Genomic DNA, 21896 nt, shown 5'->3' on the forward strand with positions numbered 1-21896 from the left:
CTTTTCTTCCCCTCTCCCATACATTCACCTTTTTTGTTTCCTAAATTCCATATAAGTGAAATCATATGGTATTTGTCTTTCTCTGACAGACTTACTTTGCTTAGCTTAATACTTTCTAGTTCTATCCACATCATTGCAAATGGCAAGATTTCATTCTTTTGATGGCTGAGTAATATTCCATTCTATATATATACCACCTCTTCTTTATCTGTTCATCTGTCAATGGACCTCTGGGCTCTCTCCATAATCTGGCCATTGTTGATAATGCTGCTATAAACATAATAATGCTGCTGTAAGTATTTTTGTGTCCTTTGGGTAAATACCTTGTAGTACAATTGCTGGATCATAAGATAGTTCTATTTTTAACTTTTTTAAGGAATCTCCATACTGTTTTCCAGAGTGGCTGCACCAGTTTGCATTCCCACCAACAGTGCAAGAGCGTTCCCCTTTCTCTAAATCCTCTCCAACAGCTGTTTTTTCCTGTGTTGTTCATTTTAGTCATTCTGACTGGTATGAGGTGGTATCTCATTGTGGCTTTGATTTGTATTTCCCTGACGTTGAGCGATGTTGAGCATCTTTTCATATAGACACTCTGTTTTTTAAAATATAGCCATTATCATCACACACCCATACACACACATACACACCCTAAGAATTAGCTAATCTCTTAAAATAAATAACCCGTCAATGTTTAGGCCGCACCAGTTTTCTCTCATTTTTTGGTTTGTTTTTGTTTTGTTTTTCGAATAGATGAATCAGGAGCCAAATAATATCCACATGGCATCGGTTGATATGCCTCTAAAGTGTCTAATGATCTATAGCTTTCCCTTCCCTCTTTTCTTCTCACCAGATGTTGTCAATGAAACCACACCATTTATCCATTGAATTCTTACATTTTGGTTTTGCTAATATGGCATCCTCACTGTGTTATTCATCAAGCTCCTCTAATCTGCATCTTCTGAAAACCAGTAGTTAGATTGAGAATCTTGATCTAGTTTAGGTTTGTTTTTGTTTTGTTTTGTTTTGGCAAGAACACTGGTGCTGTCCTTCCCCATCTCAGAGGAAGTGTGTGGTGGTCACTTGTAATCTTTGGTCTTTATGAAGGCAGTGCACTGACAATTGTCCATGTCAAAACTACTTTCCGTGCCTCGATTGTCCTGCTTGAGTCAGACCATGGGTGCCTGTGTTCAAAGAACTCTTAATTCTGTCAGAGCAAGAGCGACTCAACAAGTAATCACAGGCCACTATCACAACTCCAGGGATAGTCACAAGCTGCCGTTGCAGTTATCAGAGGATGTGATTTCCAAAGCAGTGGTTCTGAAATCTGTATGACTAACCTTTGAAATTATCTTGAAAAAAACACAGATTTTCAGACTTTATTCCAGTATACTTCAATTCAGCAGAATGAGAGTGGGACCATAAAAAATGAGAGTGGTAAAGAGATAGACAGGGATGGAAAAGCCAGATCCCAAAGCCATCTCCCTGACTTTGGACCTGATCTGGCAAACCATGAGGAGCCAGTGGAGTGTTTTAATTGGAGGAATGGAGTGGTGAGTGGGTGGGAGCACGGGAGATAGGAGGCAGGAAGGGCAACGACCAGGTTGTAGATGTCTTCGGTAAGATTCAACTGTGGCCTGAAGGACAAGGTGATGGCATTTGGGATGGAGAAAAGTGGATGGATAGATATACAAGAGGTAGAATCAGCATGCCTTGTCACTCCATTGAATGAGAGCTGGGAGTGGTAATGGAAGCTGTACAGACGCTTAAGACCTGGACCTCCTTCTCTACAGTGAAATCTGTTATTAAGTGTATTTGTGAATTTTACATTTCTACATATAACTTATGGTATCAAAATAGTATGTTTTTTTTGTTTTTTGTTTTTTTTTAACCACTTCACTAATTTGGTTTTGGAAACAGGAGTCATTGGGGCTCTCCAGAGAAACAGAACCAATAAAGTGCATGTGTGTGTGTGTGTGTGTGTAAAGAGATTTATTATAAGGCATGGCTCACACAATAGTAGAGGCTGAGAAATCCCCAGATACGCATTTAGCAAGGTGGAGACTGGGGAGAGCCAATGGAATGGTTCAAGTCTGAGCCCAAAGGCCTGAGTGCACTGAGAGCTGATGGTGTAAATTCCATTCAAAAAGCCAACAGTCTGAAAAGAAATTAAAAAAAAAAAAAAAAAAAAAGCCAGCAGTCTTGAGACCCATGAAGAGCTGATCTTTCCATTCATGGCCACGGGCGAAAAAAGACCAGTGTCCCAGCTGGGAGCAGCCAGGCTGGAGTTCCGTGAAGGGTCAGTGTTCTGTGCAAGCCTTCAACTGATTGACTGATGCTACCCGCATCAGGGAGGACAATATCTGCTTTACTCAGTCTGTTCACTCAAATGTCCCTCTCACCCCACAACACCCTCCTGGACAAGCCACGCTGTTTGACTAAATTTTGGGGCAGTCAAGTTGAGGCATAGGATTAACTGTGACAGAAGCCATTCTGCTCATCCCAGATACAGCTGCGATTTTACCATTTGTTGGACTTTTGATATTCTAACATCAGTCCCAACTATAGTCCTAACTCATGTGCCATCCCAGCAGTAAATCAGTAACGCCTGTCATCTCTTCAGGTCCTTTGCTTATTTACAAGGTGTTTGGGGCTTGACAAATACCCAACAGAGATTCTCCAACTCTTTCCTATTTATTGAAATGGCATCAGATGAAAGTAACATAGCACAGCTCAAGATGGTAGGTTTAGGAGCTCTGCACGCTCTCTTCATGGAGTTCCGTATAGAACATTTTTCATTTCCCTGGTTACTTTTAAAAGCGAAATGAAATTAAGCCTGAACACTGCAGTGCTAAACAGCTGGAGGGCTGTTCCTACTCTCTTCCTAGATACAGTGAGGCATCGCTATTTGTTTTCTTTTATTAAATGTCTCATTGCCTCTGAAACACAAGTAGATATTACAATCGGCATGGACTATGGGAGCCTGCAGCATAAGCTCCCTTCTCTGTCGCCCATACCTGGAGCTAGCTTGCCTGCTTGTTCAGAGACAGATGTCAGCTTGAAGATGCTATTGACCTTAATGTTTACTCTGCTTCATTAAATACCATTTTAATATTTTCTCATCTGCCACCCTTTACAGCTCACATTCATGCTGTGGCACAACACTGGGGAGAAGGAAAGGTCTTTAAAGCTGGTGCATTTAATTAGCTCCCAGGCCCCAGGGGGAAGCCTCAGATAGAAATACAGCTAAAAATATGGTAAAGAGTAGCACACCTGGGGCACCTGGGTGGCTCAGTGGGCTAAGCCTCTGCCTTTGCCTCAGGTCATGATCTCAGGGTCCTGGGATCGAGCATCAGGCTCTCTCCTGACCAGGGAGCCGGCTTCCCCCTACCCACCCCCCAACCTGACTCTCTGCCTATTTGTGATCTCTGTCTGTCAAATAAATAAATAAAATCTTAAAAAAAAAAAAAAAAAGAGTAGCCATACCTGAGAGAGAGCCCTTGATGGTCAAGAAAACACTGACCACCTTCTGATGATTCCCACGTTATTAAAGTTGTTTTGGGGGTACAGCGCCTGAGTGGCTCAATTGGTTAAGCACCTGCCTTTGGCTCAGGTCAGTCATGATTGCTGAGTCCTGGGCTCCCTGCTCAGCAGGGAGCCTGCTTCTCCCTCTTCATTTGCCCCTCCCATCCCACTCATGCTCTTTCTCTCTCAAATAAATAAATAAAATATTTAAAAAATTGTTTTGGAATTAATGACGATTTTGAATCACGTATACGATACTAACATGTTTATATTGCTGGTACCCCTGTTTTGTCAGTTACACTTCCTTGTGTCTACCCGAGGCTATTTTTCTCTTATCCCAGTGTATACATCATCCTTGATGTAAATAAAACAATGGCCCCACCATGAGGTTCTTAGTCCCTTTCTGCACTGTCATGTGACCACATCGTCATTTAGCACCTCCTGACTGTGTTGTTTTATTTTTTTTTTATTTTTTTTAAAGATTTTATTTATTTATTTGACAGAGAGAGATCACAAGTAGACAGAGAGGCAGGCAGAGAGAGAGAGGGAAGCAGGCTGCCCGCTGAGCAGAGAGCCCGATGCGGGACTCGATCCCAGGACCCTGAGATCATGACCTGAGCCGAAGGCAGCGGCTTAGCCCACTGAGCCACCCAGGCGCCCCTGACTGTGTTGTTTTAAATGCAGTCACCATCTTCTTAAGACTCATGGGAGGAGGAAATTTCTCGTACAATGAAGTATTATTATAAAATAATGTAAACCATGAAATATGATAAGTTACACAGATTTAATTATAGATTATATTTTACAAATAGAGGTATAGTTATAAATATAGTTATATAAGTAAAATATAGACATAGGCTCTAGATGTATATAGAGATGTCAATTATAGATATAATCCAATTCTGGATATAGATATATAGGAGTATTGTAATAGAATAAAAGAAAACCTGTTCTTGTGAAAACCTAAAACACAGGAGTTTCTGGAAATGATGGCAGCACAGCCCTGTTGCCTTAGTGTGGGCAGCCATTCTGGCTCATTCCTATGGAGCTGCCATGGCCCAGCCCCGTGGATGTTGGCTAAGAGGTGGGGTGGGGGCTCATGGGTAGCTCTTTATCTTCTGAATGCTCTAGAATCATTTTGACCATGACCTCACTTAGGCCTGTGCTTGAGCCACAGTCACCTCTGTGTTATAGCCTAAGGTGACAGTAAAACTTGGATTTTAAATCTGTTAAAAATGCTTGTTTATCCTTGGGAAAATAATGAGTGAGCTTGCCCTGAATCAGAAAGTCCTCATTAGAGAACCACAAAGGCTAAAGACTGAGTAAGAATGCTGGGGAGGGAACAAAGCAGCTGGAGCCCAGAGCAAAGACTACCCTTCCCCTCCCCTCAGTACCCTGGCTCCCCGGGGTGGTCAGCAGGCACCACTGAGTGAAGACCTCCCTCTTTACGGCTAAAGCTAGGATCCCCTTCATCACCGCCAGCCCCAGTCCCGTCCCACAGCCATTCCGTGTCCCCTTGACTCTCAGGTGACTCTGGCCACGGCCATGGAGAACAGCCCCACCGTGTGCCTCAGCGCCTTGTGCTCTCTCCCTGTTTCTCCCTCAGGCTGCAGCCCAGAGTGTGGACAGAGGTGTGGGGCCTGCAGGAGCCTCCCAAATTGAGAGACAGAAGTATGGGTAAATGAGAAGCACATTCTGCGTGTTTCTCAGAGGGTTCCGAGTGCTGCCCTGGATAGGAACCTGAGTATGGACAGCCCTGTACTCAGCTCTTTTCTCCACTCTTGCTTTCCCACCCCTTTGCCTGTGCCACCAAGATCATCCAGAAATAATCTCCCTCCATCTCTGCTTTCACGGGATATGAAACGGAGGCACTGCCCAGTGGGAATTCCTCTTCTGGTTAGACATATATCTCTTCTGACCATTTTTCTAAGGAGAGAAAAAGATTTTAAAACTTTTTTTTTAATCAGTGCCAGTTATGGATATACTCAAATAGTTCTACTAGGCTTTTCTGGAAAGCAGTCCTCTGCCTTCCAGGTGTACCCTCCATTCCCCTTTCCCCAGTAGAACCCTCATGATTACATTTTGGTATTTTCCTACAGACTAAAATTGCATTCGTAGGTTGTTTCTTTCTAATTTTTGTTTCAATGTGTGGAAATACTGAAACCATCGGGTGTTTCATGAACACCGTCTCCTTGATGAAATTTCTTCTGGAAACTTCTTGCCTCTTCTTGTCAGACTGAGCTACAGGTACTCTGATCTTGCGTCTCTGTCATCCTTTGCTGTCTCTTAAATTGTTTCCCCTGCTTCCTGTGCTCCGTGTTTTCCTTTCTTGCCTGACTGTGATTGTGATGGAGCACATCTCTAGTAGCTTCCTGAGAGAGCGTATGGAAGAGGTAAATGTCTAGAGACATGTCTGAACATGTCCTTCACCCACACACTGGCTGGCTGTATATGTTAGTGGAAACCATCTTCTTTCAGAATTTCAAAGGGATTGCTTCATTGTCTTTTATGGTGGGGCCTTTCTCTGTCCCCAGGGTTCTGAGTGTTCATGGTTCCACTTTGGTGAGCGGCCCCTCAGTTTTGCAGGACACTCCACGTGCATTCTCTGTCTCGTGTCCTTCATTTCTACATGGTTTTCATGATGATTTCCCTCTGTAGGGTTTTTTCCTCTTGTTTCTTTCTGGAATCCCATTTGTTTGTGTTGAACTGAACCCCCTGGCTGGGTCCTCCTTGAGTTTTCCTGTCTCCTCTGTTTTCCATTTTCTTTCTGTCTCTCTCTCCTCCCCGCCCCCTTCAGTTGGTCCTTCTCTGCAAAGTGTTTGAGAAGCACTGGGCAGTGTGATCCACCACATTCTTCCTGCCCTTGTTTTAACACCATGCTTGTTGCTTTTGCATCTCTTAGTGCTGTTACAAACCTGAGGGCCTAGTCTCTTACTTCCGGAACTAATCGATTGTATTTATTTCCATGGACTTCTGTACAGTTGGTCTTCATACATTCTGTTTGTTGCAACAGCCCGAAAGACATATGCAAAATTCTTCTTGTGCATCTGTGTATCTTAAGAACCACTTTCTCTGTCCAGTCTCTAGTAGTCCTCTGCCCACTGTTTATATCAGCATTTGGGAATCATCCTTTCTCTTTTATAAATTGGAATTAGACTTTCTCGAAGATGCTTTGATTCCCTTAGCTCCATTTATTGAGATTTGTTTTCCAAGTAAGTTGTGCCTTTTTTTGAGAGAGAGGGAGATGGACGGAGGGGCACAGGGAGAGGGAGAATCTTGAGCAGGCTCTACCCACGTCCAGTGCAGAGTCCAACACAGGGCTTGATCTCACAACCCTGAGATCATGACCTAGCCAAAATCAAGAGTTGTATGCTTAACCGCCTGAGCCGCCCAGGCGCCCTGTAAATTTTGCTTTTCTTCAAAGTGCGCACTGTGGCCTTTGCTAGTGAACCTCTGCACTGTCCTTTCATTGCTTTTGAAAACTGCATTTTTGTTTTAGAATTCACGTAGTTACTTTTTTCCTTTAACGGTCCCCCCCCCCTTTTTTTTCTGTATGTCACTTACATCTCATAGCAGTAATGAATCAGCATATGTTGCAGCCCTTTGAAACAATATTTGAGAGAAAGAAATGGGTAAGAACATCAGTTTATTCCAATTCCACACAACTTCTTGTCTTCATTGTTTGCCTGTCGAAAGCTCCCATCCGTTTTTAGATAGGCTTTTTCTATTTCCAGGAATTCACAGCAATGTGGTTGCATTTACATATATTCATTCCAGGCAACCAAAAAAAAAAAAACCCAAAAGCTGAAGACTTTGTCCAGTTTGTTTCCTGAGATCACCTGTTTCATATTATTTATAAGTAAAATCGAGAAACTAATAGTAAAATCAGGAAAGTAATTGTTAATCAGAGTTGAAAATGGCAGTCAATGATGCTATCACCTTTTTCTGGGTGGATTTTATATCTGACTAGAAACAAAGTCCCAGCGGATTGCAGATTTTTTATTTCAGAGCTCTGCGGATAAGTGCTATGAGCAAGAAGACCGTCTGCTCTAACCATCTCTGTAGGCTGGGATATTATGCTTTTTCGTATCTGTTGCTGCTGATTCACCTTTTCTTTTCCATTTATAGTGCTTCTCTTCCAGTTTCCAAAACTGCCTTTATTTGCAGTTTCTGATTGGAAAGAATCTGGGCATAACCAAGTACTAGCTCAGTCAGTACAAACTGACATTTCTTGCTCTGCAAGGCAGTTACCTTGTGGCAGAAACTGGATGTCACATTAGTCCAAATGAGCCCATGATGTCTTAGATTAAATGGTCTCATAGCTTTCTGCACGATCCCCCAGCTGGAGCGATTTCCTTTTGATCTATGAGATCTTCCTTCCACGTTTTGCCAGTCCTCCTGAACTCGTACCACATTGCTTTCAGAGCCTCCCAGCTGAGAACAACCTTGAGCGCTCAAGGTGTTGACTCAGAGTGGTGCTTACACGGGTTCAGGTTCATTTGGCAGTTAACAGAGCCAGACACGAGTATGCAAGGACGCCCTGCTTAATCCACGGTGGAACCGACAACATTCCCAACTTCTCTTCTGCAGCAACTTCTCACATTTGAAGGGGCACCAAGACAGTTTGAAGAGTTTCTCAAGTTTGGCTTTGGAGCATGAATTAAGATTTGATAGACTTCTTCTCTCCAGTGATTTAGTAAACTTCTCTTGTTCCAGAGAGAAGATACTATATAAATCTGTGAAATTTTGCTGCAAGGGAAGGTCCTAAGGAGAAGAAACCCAGGCTTCTCATTGTTCATCAGGACTTAATAACGTTACCTAATATTCATTGTATCGAGCACTTAATGGAGAGTGTCTTTCCAGAGGAAAGCACTCTGCAGGACATACATATTTTCAGTGTAAATCTTTTTTAACTTAGATGCTTCATTGTGTGGATGATACCTGGTTGGTAAGGGAATTTTTAAAAATCCACAAATAACACATCCTTCTTAAGAATTAGAGATGTTCTATTAGAGAAATTTTGGTCGTGCTTTTCTCCCTGCCTCTTCCTTTCCCCAACATAGTCAAGCCTCCATCATTATCCCCAGTGAAGGGGCTCATTGGTGTGGATAATCCAAATCCCCAGCTAATCCTCTCTGTGGGGTGGGGTCACAGACCCACCACTCAGGGCCACAGGCCTCATCACACCTGGGGCATGACCATGGCTCCCTCCTGGGACGTAGGGTAACTTAGGGACGCTGAGGAATAACTCCCAGGGCAAGAGGATAATCTGCAAGGCAAATAGTCCCACAGGGATCATCAGGAACCCCTAGTCCAGAGAACAAAAAAGGGCAGTGGGTCTTCCCTCCTAGGCTCAAGACCTGACCCTCTTGCCTAGAATTCAGGGATGCATTGGTATTCAATGATGGTCCAGTCCAAGGCCAGCCTGAGAAAACCTGCCATCAATATGTAAGTGACCTCAGGTCAGACATTAAAAGGGAGGATGATTCTGCTCAGCCACAGGCACAGACAGTAGAAAGGAGTAAGGTAGTCATTGAGGGTTCAAGTGCTTGGCTCCTAGTCAGGGGGAGACTATGGGAGGCCAGAAATTAATTCTTATGATTCTTTGAATTGGAGTTTAAGTACATGATAGCCAAGACGGGTATCATACAGCAAGATTCTTTCTCATTTGAAAGTCTGTCGGTCAAATTGGTCATTTGGAGCAGTCATTCTGTCTCAGAATGTCAGGAACCTCTTTGAAGATTTATACAGTACAAGAAGGAATCAGGAGCTGAGAAACAAAGAATCATTCTTTTTTTTCCCCCAGATGGCATTTTTTCATTATCTCAGTGTCCAAAATGTATCTTAAAATGAGCTTTGGGGGCATCATTAATTTACCTGGTATAGCCTAGAATTTTAAACTTAGAATTACGATTCCCCATTTTGAAAAACCCATTAACTCTTCCTTACTTTAAAGCAATTTTTGAAATGAAGGGTCTGCCAGTATCCGATATGAGGTGACTTTGGAAAAAAAGTCATTCCAGACTTGCTGTCTTCCACTTTCCTTTGAAGGGGAAAACATTAAAGCATTAAATACTTCCACATTTTAAGCCCACGTGTCTCTAAACACCTAAAAGGGGAGAAAATGAATATATTTGCTGGTTAACTCCTGAGGACAAAACTGTGTATATAATAATGTTACCCACTTAATAAATGCATAGTGTGAATTGGGCCTTGCCCCACGCACCTCACAGGCACAGCTCATTTCATCTCCCAATTGAAAAGGAGGTATAATCAGATGAAGAAACTGAGGTGCAGAGGAGTTCAGGGACTTAATCCATACTCCAGTGCTTCAGTGTCCCTGTGCCCAGCGTGGTGGCTGCTGCATGACTGGGTGTCCCGGGATGTGGCTTGCAATGCGAGGGTTGGACTCCAGAGGTCATGTGGTCCACAGGGCCAGCTGAGCCCCTGGGCTGCTCTCCCACCCTCCCCACCTGGATGCTGGGACAGTTGAGTTGCTGTGCCTCCATGTGGAGCTGTTACCAGTCTCTTAACCCAGATCAAATGTCAGATCAAATGAACAAAAGTCAAAGAACCAGGATGAGTGCTGGAAACTACACTTCTTCCACAGTCCATCCTCCCATATTTTGCTTCCACTGAGTAAGGTCGAGAGTGGGGCCTGTCAGACCTCTGGAAACAGTTGGCCTGCTGCCTTACAGCTGACGTGCCCTTGCTTACAACCCAAGGTGCAGCCTCAGCTCTTTCCCTTGGTGAACCCAAGAGAGGGGCCTGGTATTGACTTGGGTTTTGGAGAAGAGCTCACCCAGCTTCACAGTCTGAGCAGATTTGGAGCTTTCTATGTGGCCTTTCTGTGGGTCCGCCCGCTCAGCTTGCTGGCCTACCAGGCCGGTTGGTCACAAACCCTGGAACTATGCTCAGTACCCCAAGCAGGGATGCCAACCTGTAAAAATTGAATATCACGTGACTTTAAGTGCACATTCCTTATACAATTTTTAAAGCTCGCTGGATTTTATTAGAATATGTGAGCCAGACTGAGTATATTAAATTTATGAGTCCAATTGATGCAGTACCATAATAATTCAATACAATATGCTTATGTCATTAAGCTCATAAAGAAGATTCTCTGAATAGCTGTAATGAATAGTTCCGATTCTGTAATCACAGACTAACATTTTCACCCTGATGAATTTTAACTGGGAGCTCTCAGAATTCTCTATAAAATCAAGAAATAAATGCCATATTTCAAATGATGACTACTTATTTCAAGTATTTACTTTAAAACCTAGGATGGATGAAAAGAAGTACCTGCTAAGACAGAATTATTCATTAGAAATACTAAAGAGGTTGGAAGAGGTTAGCATGAAGTAGAATAGGACTGTGATTTATGGCTAGTCGTAAATTATAAATAAAAGCCAAAGAGACTTTTCTGCTTTGACTAATTTCATGGACTCCCTCATCTCTTACCTTCTTCCCCCCCACACAAAAGTTGGTTATCTATCACATGTAATAAACTACCCCAAAACTTAACTTCCTTAAATCAACTGCCATTTTATTGCTTCTGAATGCTATGGTTCTGGAATTTGGGCAGGGCTCCGCCAAGTGGTTCATCTTTTCCTAGTGTCAGGTATCAGGTCAGGTAACTTCCATGGCTTCATTCTGATCATGGTGCCACTAAGGACTAGGCCTGCCTGTGGCTCCAGAGCCTGCCAGGTGACAGCTTTACCTCTGGTGTGTTCTCTTGGTGAAAATAAGGCTCAGGCTGTACCCAGAAGGCCTGACAGGATCCAGGAATCAGAGAGAAGAGACACCGCCAGAGCACAGTGCAGGACCCCCAGCATGAGGGTCAGTAGAGAGCCAGTCTGGCGAGCAGAACATTCCAGAAGTATGTCCCCAATGCTAAATGGGCCCCACATCATGTGCACACAGTATAGTCATGTGGACTCTTGGGGACACTCCAAGCTGTGCACCCTCACCATGATGCTTTGCACGTGCTCTCCCCACTGCCTGGAATAGGCTTCCTTCAAGTAGCTTCCACCAATATTTTCTCCAGTCTGATTCTTACTCATCCCTCAGCTCTTGGCATAAATGTCCCCAGTTCCCAGAACTAGGCTGGATGCCTTTTCTGTGTGCTCCAAAAGCATCTCGTTTCTGTTCAGAGAATGTAGCCTTATTTTAATCAGTGCTTTACCTATCCAACTCCCTGGAATGCCTACACATTACTCAGGGCAGAAACTGATCTTACTACTGAATCCTCAGTGGCACTGGCATGTAGAAAGCTCTCAACAAATATTTGTTGGGTGCATGAATGAAGTCTCAAGAGAGAGAAGAGCCAAAAAAGAACAAACCTTGTCCAGTGCTTAGAAGACAAGTAGGATTTAGATGAATGATTCTGAACAGTGAACACATGATACAGGGAAGCCCAGGCTCTGTGTCAGTTTTAATCAACATTGAACACCCAGTGCCTGGCCCACTGCTCTTTGTAGAGCAGGTATATGGTAACTGCGGTGGATGGATGAGTTGCTTGAATCAAACTGTCCTAATTTCATCAGAGTGCGGAGGACGTTTAGGGGCAGGTCGGGAGAGGAACCCGGTATTTTTGATCTAGAGGAGACAAATTTTAGGACTCCTAAATAGCCAGAGAGAGAGGTGTCAACTAGAATTTATGAGAGTTTGAAACGGGAAAACCTTGAGTGATTGAATATTGACCCCACTGGGTTGATTCATAATACATAGCCAGTGGTAGCCAGACCTCGCTCGGATCTGGAAATATCCCAGCATGTCTCCATCCTGGCTTGATCTGTCTTCAGAGCCCATCAGTCAAGGATGAATTTTCCAAGTGCTGCAAGGTAAATGAAACCTCTAAGTCTTAGCAGACTGATCGTTGTCTTTAAGCTGCCATCATGGCTAATGGCTTCTGGAAATGAGGAATTCCAGCAAACTGTCTTCCCTGTTAATATGTCATAGTGGAAAGGTGGATAAGGCCCTACTACATTTTTAAAGCACATTTTAATAATTTCAATAACTTGAAATTAAATTACGGATGTATGTTAAAATTTTGTGACATGAAGTGGCTCGACAACAGTGAGATGGCTGGGGACATCAGGAGTGACACAGCTGGGCAGTACTCGGCCATGTACGTGGCAGGCTGCGGTTACAGTCATGAGCCTGTATGACTCTGTTATATAGGCTCACATGTAAGCCTGTATAACAGTCTTACATTTTAGAATATAGACTATTCTAAAATAATAGGTTATAAGCCCCAGTAAAGCAAGCTTTTTAGCAACCTAAAATAGTCATGAATTTATCCCCATGATAATTAAAATAGAAGGAAGGGAGCCAAAAAAAATAAGGTAGGATCTTTTGAATGCTTCTGGGACCCTACTCTCATTCCCATGTGTTCTCTACACACACACACACACACACACACACACACACACACACTGGCAAATTCTGACAGCCTCTGTGAGCATAGGCTCAAAAGAGAAGGGCTGTGTTTACCTTTACTCACTATGTTTCAGGCTTCACGGGATTCTACCTTGTGAATTATATTAGACATCTCACTTCTCCTGAATTTGAAGAGCCTGTCCTTTGTCAGCCTCTGTGGTCTGTTGACATGGGCTAAGTCACTGCCTCTGGGAATCTCTATAAACAGGTTATGCATACCTTGTCCTCCTCTTCCTCACCCTGTCCTAGGGGTCCCTTGAGCTCATGAACTGGGAAGTGCTTTGTACAGAGTGCCTGTAGACCCAAATCCAGGTTTGGGGTCCTCTGCGTTCCCCTTCAGGTCCTGCTGTTCCCCACACAGAGCCCTACACATGCCGGCCTGGCCCCCTAGTTCACACTATTTGCCAAGCATGGATGCCACTCCATCTTCCCTCCTTTGTAGACCCCAGACCTGAAAGGAAATGGCTGCAGGATGGCAGGGGCTGCACTGTTTAACTTCCTGCTCATCTCACAGGTTTTTGCCTGGATGGACTGTAGACCACATGGCCAGTCCCGATGACCAAACCAGCATTTCATCCAGAAACTCCAGACTTGAACAGCCCTGCAGAGGCTGTATGAAGGCCAAATTTTAGTTAGGTTCTTCTAGTAATTTAAGTACTTTCCTTTCAGCTAGAGCAGAGACTGAAATTGTATTGTAGGTCACACATGAATCATGTTAACAGAATGACCTTCATCAAGAATGAAATAAAAATGAAAATAGCATGTAGCAGCACATTATATTTTCAATTTTTTCTTCCTGATGCAGTGTATTGATTGAGGTACCAGGCTAAAGCTTTAAAATAATTGACTAAATTCTTGCTGAATTGCCCTGTATTGCTGTAGGGAGTGTGTTTCACCTTTTAGAACTCATTAACACAGCCAATAGACCATATTAGCCTGTGTTTTGGTTCAAAAGATTAATAATGTTTAGGTATCTTGAAATGGTGTTGGAATTTTGAAGATTGGCCTGTGTGTATATCAGGGTTTGGGGCAAGAACTTTCCAGGTTAACGCTTGGCTGGGGATGTACCCCCAGAATGCACTGACCCATCTGAAATGTTATTTACTAGAGCCTCCGTAGATGGACCTTTTCCTAAGAGCAGATCTTGATCTGACACAGTCCAGCCCCCTGGGAGCTTGGGTGTGGTACAGATGGAAGGTTTCTTCTGACCCAGACTGGTGCCTACAACCTGCCTGCCAGTGTGTCAAGGGTCATTGTTAGTTAACTTGTTTGCCAACAGTAGAAAATCGCAGTGGCCCATTGCCAACAAATGGATGCATCCACCCCGGGCTTGGGCATGGTAAGACCAAAGGCTCTCCTGCAGCTGGCTCTCTGAGAGTTCCCTGGACTTCTTACACTCTTGAAAATGCCCTCTGGCAGTGGCTGTGCAATCTGGAAGAGATTGATTCCAGCAGAATCCGAGTGGCATCTTCATTAGCTCCTTGGTTATGGGGGTGCTCGTCCCAGAAGATGAATGGGAAGAGTTCACCAGTCCTCTGCCCTAAGTCAGACGGATAACCAATCCCCAAAGGACAGAGAGATAGTTTTTCAGAACGGAATCTGAGTGCTATTTGGGAAGGAAAAGGAAACAGGGCAGTTTAAAAAAAAAAAAAAAGTGGCCCAGCGCCCACCAAGGCTGTGAGGAAGCATGGGCACAGACTGCACATGGAACACAGATGAGTTCCAGCTTCACAGCAAGAGGTGTTTTTCCCATCCCCATGTTTGTGGAACATTAACTCTCGAGAACCCAGAGACCTCGTCTCTGTGAGAGCAGCCTCAGGCCTGAGAGAGGCAGTGTATCTGGCTCAGGGTAGATGGATGGCCCTGCCCAGTGAGAGGTGGCAGTGCTCAGGAGATGAGGCGCCCAACAGGCAAATAGGGGGTGGTAGCTGCTTGATGGCAGGCTAGTGATTGAGACCCAGCCTCTGGGGCTGGAAGATGTGAGCGTGTGTCCTTCAGGGCATTACTCAAGCCTCCTGGTGTCCTCAGGTTCTACATCTGGAAGATGGGGATAGTCATGGTCCCTACTTCATAAAGTTATTGTAGTCATTAAATGAGATATACCATGGAAAGTTCTCACTGTGCCTAGAACACTGCAGGCCCTTGGTAAGTGGTCTCTCTGTAAGAGTAACAAGATGGCAGCTGGTCAGTCTGTTGTGTGCATGTGGGAGACAATCCTCAGGAAATGTGTGGAGGGGTCTTGGCAGGTATGATTGGACCTGTGGAAAGAAGAGGTCAGGAGCCGAGTGCACGTGTCTCTGCAAGCTATATGTCCTTCATTCACCCTGGGGTCTTTTGGCCTCCTCTTGAAAAACTCCTAGTCCCCTACAGGATTTTGTCTTGTTTGGGGGTAAAGCACCTGCCTGTTTTATGTTTTGGAACAAACCCATGCAGTCTCGTCTTTCCTGGTTACTTCTACCCCCTGCTTTCTGCCCCTGCATAGACCTTAAAAAACAGTAAAGTATACCCACAGACTGTAGAAGAAAGGCACTTTCTGGAATCAAGGTTCTCTGCTTCAGTACTGAAATATGCATTCGAGATCAGCCATCTAAACCTGATTTTCTGAAAGTATTGGTAAGTGCTGGTTCTAGTAGCAAAAAGTAAATTACCTAGATAAATGTCTCATCTATTTCTTATTATTCTTAAATTTTTTTTTTTAAATGCTAAATGGATAGATAAGTCCCCGAGCTGGGTCTCCAGTGTTGCTGTGCTATTTACTTCTCTCCTCTTGTGTCTCCTGTTCTCCCTCTGTCACAACCCTTCCTCTGTCGCCCCGCCCCCAGCCAGCGCCTCCATCTCTGTGTGGTCCCTCCCTTTCCTGCCTTCACTCATACTCAGACCCTCTCCCAGACCCCTTCTCACTCTGTACCATGAGTTTGCAATCTTATTGAAAAAGGATTTAGTTTAATCTGACTTTCATCTTCCAACTACCCTGGGCGAGGCAGGGCTGAAATGGTGCACAGCTGCGCGGGCTGCAGCTGCCCATTCGCAGTGGCCCCGGTCTGAGCGTTTAATGAAGCCAGGATTCGGGTGAGACACCCAACACCAGAGTGGGCAAGGCTTGCCGGCCTTCTGGGGTCCCTGACAGCCACAGAGATTTAAATATGCCTGGTTTTTGTTTCTTTTCATTTCCTTTTTGATGGAGAAAATGCCACGTGAAAGAAACAGAAATTGGTTATTGGATTTCACAAATCCTTCTCCTTCTTTGCCCTTTTGACCCTGAAAGCCACTTAAACTCCTAATGTCCTTCAATTTTTGTAATACTTTTTTATAAAGTGAAATGCCCTGGGAATGCAGCTTGGCTTTTCTGGATTTATTTTTCACATACTGGGGAGGGCTAGACAATAAAAAGGGGATCACTTTGACAGGAAGAACTTTAATTTTCTCCCCTCAACCACAGATACTATAGAAAACATTGTGAGCACAAGCAACAAAAATGACAAATGTAGGGAATATGTGTGTCTTTAAAGGTGTATTTTACATATAATTATAATATATACATATTAAATAGAATAGTAGAGTTCTAGTTCATTTGCAGATCTTGATCTGAGCCTAAAATCCTGTAGGGGAACTGCTTTACAGGAGAGAAAGCTATAAACCCGATTCACCAGACACCATTGTGTGGAGGCACATTTCATCCCTGAGGAAGAGCTCAGAGGGAAGAAGCAAACCAGTCACCGCTGCGTGCCTCCCTGGGAAAGGCAGTCAGAGGGCTTGTTCATGTGTGGAATACTATATAGCCAGGATAATGGACACACTGCAGTTCTACCCAGCAGGGTGTGTGAGTCTCACATACATCGTGTTAAAGCCCAGGAGGCCAGACACGAAAGACAGTGTCTGTGTGATTCCATGAATGTGAGGTTCCAAAACTGGCAGAACTAATGGATGATGGGAGAAGTCAGGGTAGCCTTGTCCTTGGGGAAAGGATTGTGAGGGAGAATGAGGAGGGCTGCCCCTGGGTACTAGCAGGTTTGTCTTGTTTTTATCTGGTGCTGATCACACAGGGATGTCCACTGTTTGAAACTTCATCAGGTTGTGCACATGTGCTGTTTTCTCTGGGTGCACTTCAATTTTTAGAGGTTAACTCCTCAGTTTCAGTCATCAGGGTTCCTTCCAAGCATTTTTCCCAAGCTTAACAGCTTAACAGTGTGTAAGGTATGGTGGGGGTTCCAAAGAAGAGTGATCTCCTGCTGCCTGTGACCTCAAGAACCTTCTGGAAGTTTAGTTCTGTCTTCTGTGCCCAACCCTACGCCTAGTCCTTGGGTTTTGTCATTTACCAGAAGTTCGGCCAGCCCGCTGTCAGCCTACGGCACCAAGCCTCCCATGCCTCACTCGAATACTTCAGAGCCCCTGAAGCTCACTGCGAAAACACTCTCCAATCAAAGCATTTCTTTGATCAAGGAAAGGTTTTTGTAAAGGGAGCCCAGCCTGCCCCATCCTGCCAAGCAGAGTTTTGCAATGTAAAAACTCAACTGCAATGTTGGCAATTCACTGAATGAGATCCTTCTCTCTTGAGTTTCCATGGAGACATGCTAGTGAGTTCATTTAAAGAAAAAGGCACTACGTACACCTAGTTTTCGGTTCTCCTGGTTGTGGTGTCCTGGCAGGGAAGGGCTCTCCAGTACTTTCTCTTTTTCTTTTATTTACATTTTAACTTTCACTTTTCACTGTACCCTTTGGGCTCTACTGGCCCTTTAATTTAAAGCACCCCACCCCCTCCTTGTGAACTAATGATGACAGATGTTGGTACAACAGCCATTCCCAGATGTGAGTACCTTCCATTCGGTTGGAATTCATCTTGAAGGCAAGTTGGTTATGAGCATTAAATGCAGCCTGTGGGACCCCTGCAGCAGGGTGGGCGCTCAGGAACTCCGGAGGGGACGGCCGCCTAGCTCTGGGCGTGCTTTAGACTGTGAAAGAGTTGTGACCCTAAGCTCCAGGCACCCAAGCTCCTTGTCATCCTTGTTCCAAACGCTTCATTCTCAACCTGCCAACATGCACTTACTGCATTGCAAGCATTGGCTGGCAGGCTGGGTGTGGTCTCCCACGTGCACTTGTATCCATATTGGATGGACCACAGCTCCCTATAGATTTGCTCTCCTCAGCTTCCCTTCCCCCAGGAAAGTAGAAGTCTGGTTCCCTTTTGCCTCTGATGCAAATAAGTCCTGGTGTAACGTCTTCATTTTTCAGTAATTGGTTTGGGCCCCTTCTTACCTCCGCCTGATTGCTCTTTCAGGCTCCTTTCCTGAGAGATTACTGTGAGACCAGTAAGTTAAGTATATTGAACAAAAAAAGACAGTCTGTGTTTAAGTCCCCTCTCCTGATCCGTAACCTTGCTCGCTTCTGCAGTAGGATTCTCACCCCAAAATGGGTTTGACGGTTAAAAAAAAAAGAAGCAGGTAATTCTAGGCAGAGTATGATGATAGCATCAAATTAGGTGAGTTCAGAAATTTGGGGGCATGGTGCAAGGTTACGTTCTCATGCTTTGGGGATGGCTTCACAGAGATATGCATGGGTCAGGCTTGTCATCAGATTGTCCGATTGAAGAATGTGCAGTGACTGTGCATCAGCAAGAAATTAGAAGATTTTTAGAAACTATAAATTACTATACACGTATTAATTAGTAATAATCCTCATTGTTATGTTTAAGAAAACAGGAGACGAATTTTCCTCCAGCAGAGTGTCTTCTTTCAGAAATAAATTTCAGGCTTAGCAATAGATAGAAGAAGCTGGAATTCCCCTGCCCTGGGCCAAGGTTTCCCTGTCGTGCTGGCATGGGGCTGTCCTGTGCGTCACAGGACAGAGTGGCAATCAGTGGAAAACATTTCCAGACACTGCTGTATGTCTTCTTTGGGGCAAATGGCCCCTGATTGGGAACCCCTCCTTCTAAGACCTCGGCCGTGTTCCACAGACAAACTTCTTTGTTACTGAAAGTCTGTAATTATTGTGTTTAATTTCAAGACTTGTGATAGGATTGTTTATATTTTTTAAACAAGCCGGGACCCTGCTAGAGATGTAGGCTTACCCACCCCACGGCATTTGGGCCCATTCTGTTATAAATAACATTTGCCTGACCTGAAATACATTAACTATTTTTGTGTGTCCTGTTTTCCTTTAATACATCCTGCCAGCAGCCACGTCTCATTCCGTCCCCAGCATCTCAGATCCTCGTCCCAGACATGCTTTGCTTGCTGGGTGCCAGAGAAGGCAGAGAATGCTGCGACAAACACGTGCAGTGGGGAGGGGGGGGAGGGGCAGTGCAGGGGGTGGTTCAGAGCAATTACCCTCAGGAAGAATTTCTTTTCATTGATGATTATAGGTTTTGCAAAATGACTTGTAAATATTAGTACTTGGAATTGACTCGCTTGTCCCCAGTATTTCTTTCTCCTTTGGTTTACAAGACAGATCCAAAGCAGACAGGGACGGTATCATTTAAAAAATGCTAGTCGGTGGCACATTTAGCATTATACAGATGGCTAGCCTTTTTTTTTTTTTTTTAATTTTCTCTGCCTCCTTTTAATCAGCTTTCTATTTAATAAGTAAGTTGGAGGGAAATGAATTGTTACAAAATAGGATCTTAACTAGTGCCACTGTTGCTGGAAAGCAGACCCCCCCCCATGCCTGGCACTGCATTGGCATTTCTCTGGGCATTGTGTGCAGGTGGACCTGAGGCCATGTCACTGTGAGTCCCAGAAAAGTCACCTGCATCATGGGTGCTGTGGCTGTATTCCCTTGGGTGGGTCTGGTGACAGCTGAGGCCACACACAGTCTCCTGCACTATTTCTAATAACAGCAACGGCTCCAAGTGGGTGGTAAGTTGTGTGTGGAATTTCTTCTCTCCTTGATTCCACCCGATGACATCTAACCATGTTTTGGCTCTTGTCTCTTCCTCAGAAATACCTCAGGGACTTTTTCAGCGTGATGCTCCAATCTGCGACGTCCCCCCTGCACATCAACAAGGTGGGGCTGACCCTTTCCAAACACACCATTTGTGAGTTCTCGCCATTCTTCAAGAAGGGAGTCTTTGACTACAGCAGCCACGGGACGGGGTAGAGCTGTGGAGGGGGGGACGGAGGAACCACCAATGCAGTGCCTTCTCCTCGAAGGGGCCCTCCCGGCGCAGGGCAGCCTCACCAGGGCCCCCCGAGTGCCTGAATCTGGGACTGGATGTTTCGCTTGGTTGACGGGGACCCCGACGGGCAGCTGTTGCTGTCCCATTGCCGTCGAATGTGGCCTTTTCCCCATAGTGCTTCCTTCTCATCCCAGCAGAGTCTGCCCTGTGGCAGAATGGACGTGGCTGGGGTGTCGCAGGCTCTCTGGGCCCAGGACCTCCCCAAGTGAGTGGGTGGTTCACCAGACCTCCCTTCAATGACTGGCATCTGAGTTCCTCTTCCACCAAAAGATCTGTCTTATTTTTTTACAGTCCTTCCGTGTGGCTACCTACATCCCAAGAGAAGCATCTTCAATGATTTCACTGTATTCTTATTTCTTTTTCCCCTCATTTGAGTCAGAACTTTTGTACAATACCTAGCCACTGATGTTTACACAGAATTTCATATTCTGCAAAAGGGAATTTTGGTCCAGTCATGACTGGAATCCTCCATGCTCAACAAATTGGATGTAGGTGACATCACTTAAAACTTCTGTAAATCCATACAAATAGGAGGTTTGTTTAATCTTGAATATTTAAGGGAATTGCCCCAAATGTAAATGGCTACTGTGCATTCTTGAGCTTTCACCACTGAGCACAAAAACAAGCGCATAGCTGAATGCCTATTTTTAAATATTATTTTTTTCACATTTTTGTTACAGAATCTACTGGACCTTTGGCTGAAAGACTAGAATTTACAGTAGTTTATTAGTGATCCCTTAAATTACTCAGGACTTAATGTAGCATTGCACATCTATGTACAGTAAAACTGCTTTGTTTTACTAAAGCGAAAAATGTGAGTAGACAAAATATAAATGTGGCATATATGGAAATGTATATAATTCTACCTATAGATTTATATATGTACACAGGCCTGTACAATAGTTGTATCAAAATATATAATCGTTCACACCAAATTTATGAAAGGTATTTGCTTTTTTCAAAATTTAAATTGAGCTGCTGTCAATATTAAATGATGTTATAGAATCTGTCGTGTTGCTCAGTTTATTTTAAGTTTGCGACATGATCATCCCTACTGGTCTGTTTAAAAATTTATCTAATGTGTTTGGGAAGATCGGTAATGTATAATTTAGCATTTGTGTTGCAGAAGATGCCGTCGGAGTAACATTTGAAGCCACAAACGAATGGGGTAACAAAACGTATTTTCATTCAGTCTTCTAGAATATGCGTGTGCAACTGAGCTCTCCAACCTGAAGAATATGTTTAAAGATGCAATAATCCCAATAAGGGGGGGAACTATTATTACACTAATTAGATGTCATAGTTTAACATGAAAAAAATGAGGATTTGAAAAAAAATTGCTGCAGGAAGACTTGCTTTTGTCTGCGGTGGTGATTACAGGCATAGGTTTAGAGGCAATTACTAGGCAAGAATTTAAACCTGGAGATTAAAGGATAAAAGCTGAGAGATAATAATTAACCATAGGTCATTTATTTAAAAGGAGTCACAACACTACAGATTGTCCCTCATTTAATGAGTAAACCAAATGGTTTTCTTCAACAGACCAGATAATCTGTCCCCTGCCCTTTACGACCTGTACCCGAGGCCAGGCTGGTAGCACACTGTTCACTGAAATGACAGAGGATACAGTAATAACGTGGAGAGAATAAACAGACGTGTTTGTAAGAAGTGCAGGAACCAGAAGACCCTATGACTCCAATCCTCATCTGAAGTACTCAGCGTTGAGTTTGAAGTTCAAGCTCTTGCCGGCTTCGGCTAA

General features: G+C 44.1%; 1 protein-coding gene across 2 annotated transcripts in view; it reads left to right on the forward strand.

Moving 5' to 3' along the window:
* KIF16B (kinesin family member 16B) overlaps positions 1-21112 on the forward strand; it is a 279293-nt gene extending 258181 nt beyond the window's left edge. For both annotated transcript variants that reach the window (XM_045981079.1, XM_045981080.1), the window contains one exon: positions 19900-21112. In XM_045981079.1, the coding sequence (XP_045837035.1) occupies positions 19900-20058 (159 nt within the window). In that variant the 3' untranslated portion in view covers positions 20059-21112. The remainder of the gene's footprint in view (positions 1-19899) is intronic.
* Positions 21113-21896: the final 784 nt, after the last annotated feature.

Source organism: Meles meles, chromosome 16, assembly GCF_922984935.1.
Source record: "Meles meles chromosome 16, mMelMel3.1 paternal haplotype, whole genome shotgun sequence".
Taxonomy (NCBI): domain Eukaryota; kingdom Metazoa; phylum Chordata; class Mammalia; order Carnivora; family Mustelidae; genus Meles; species Meles meles.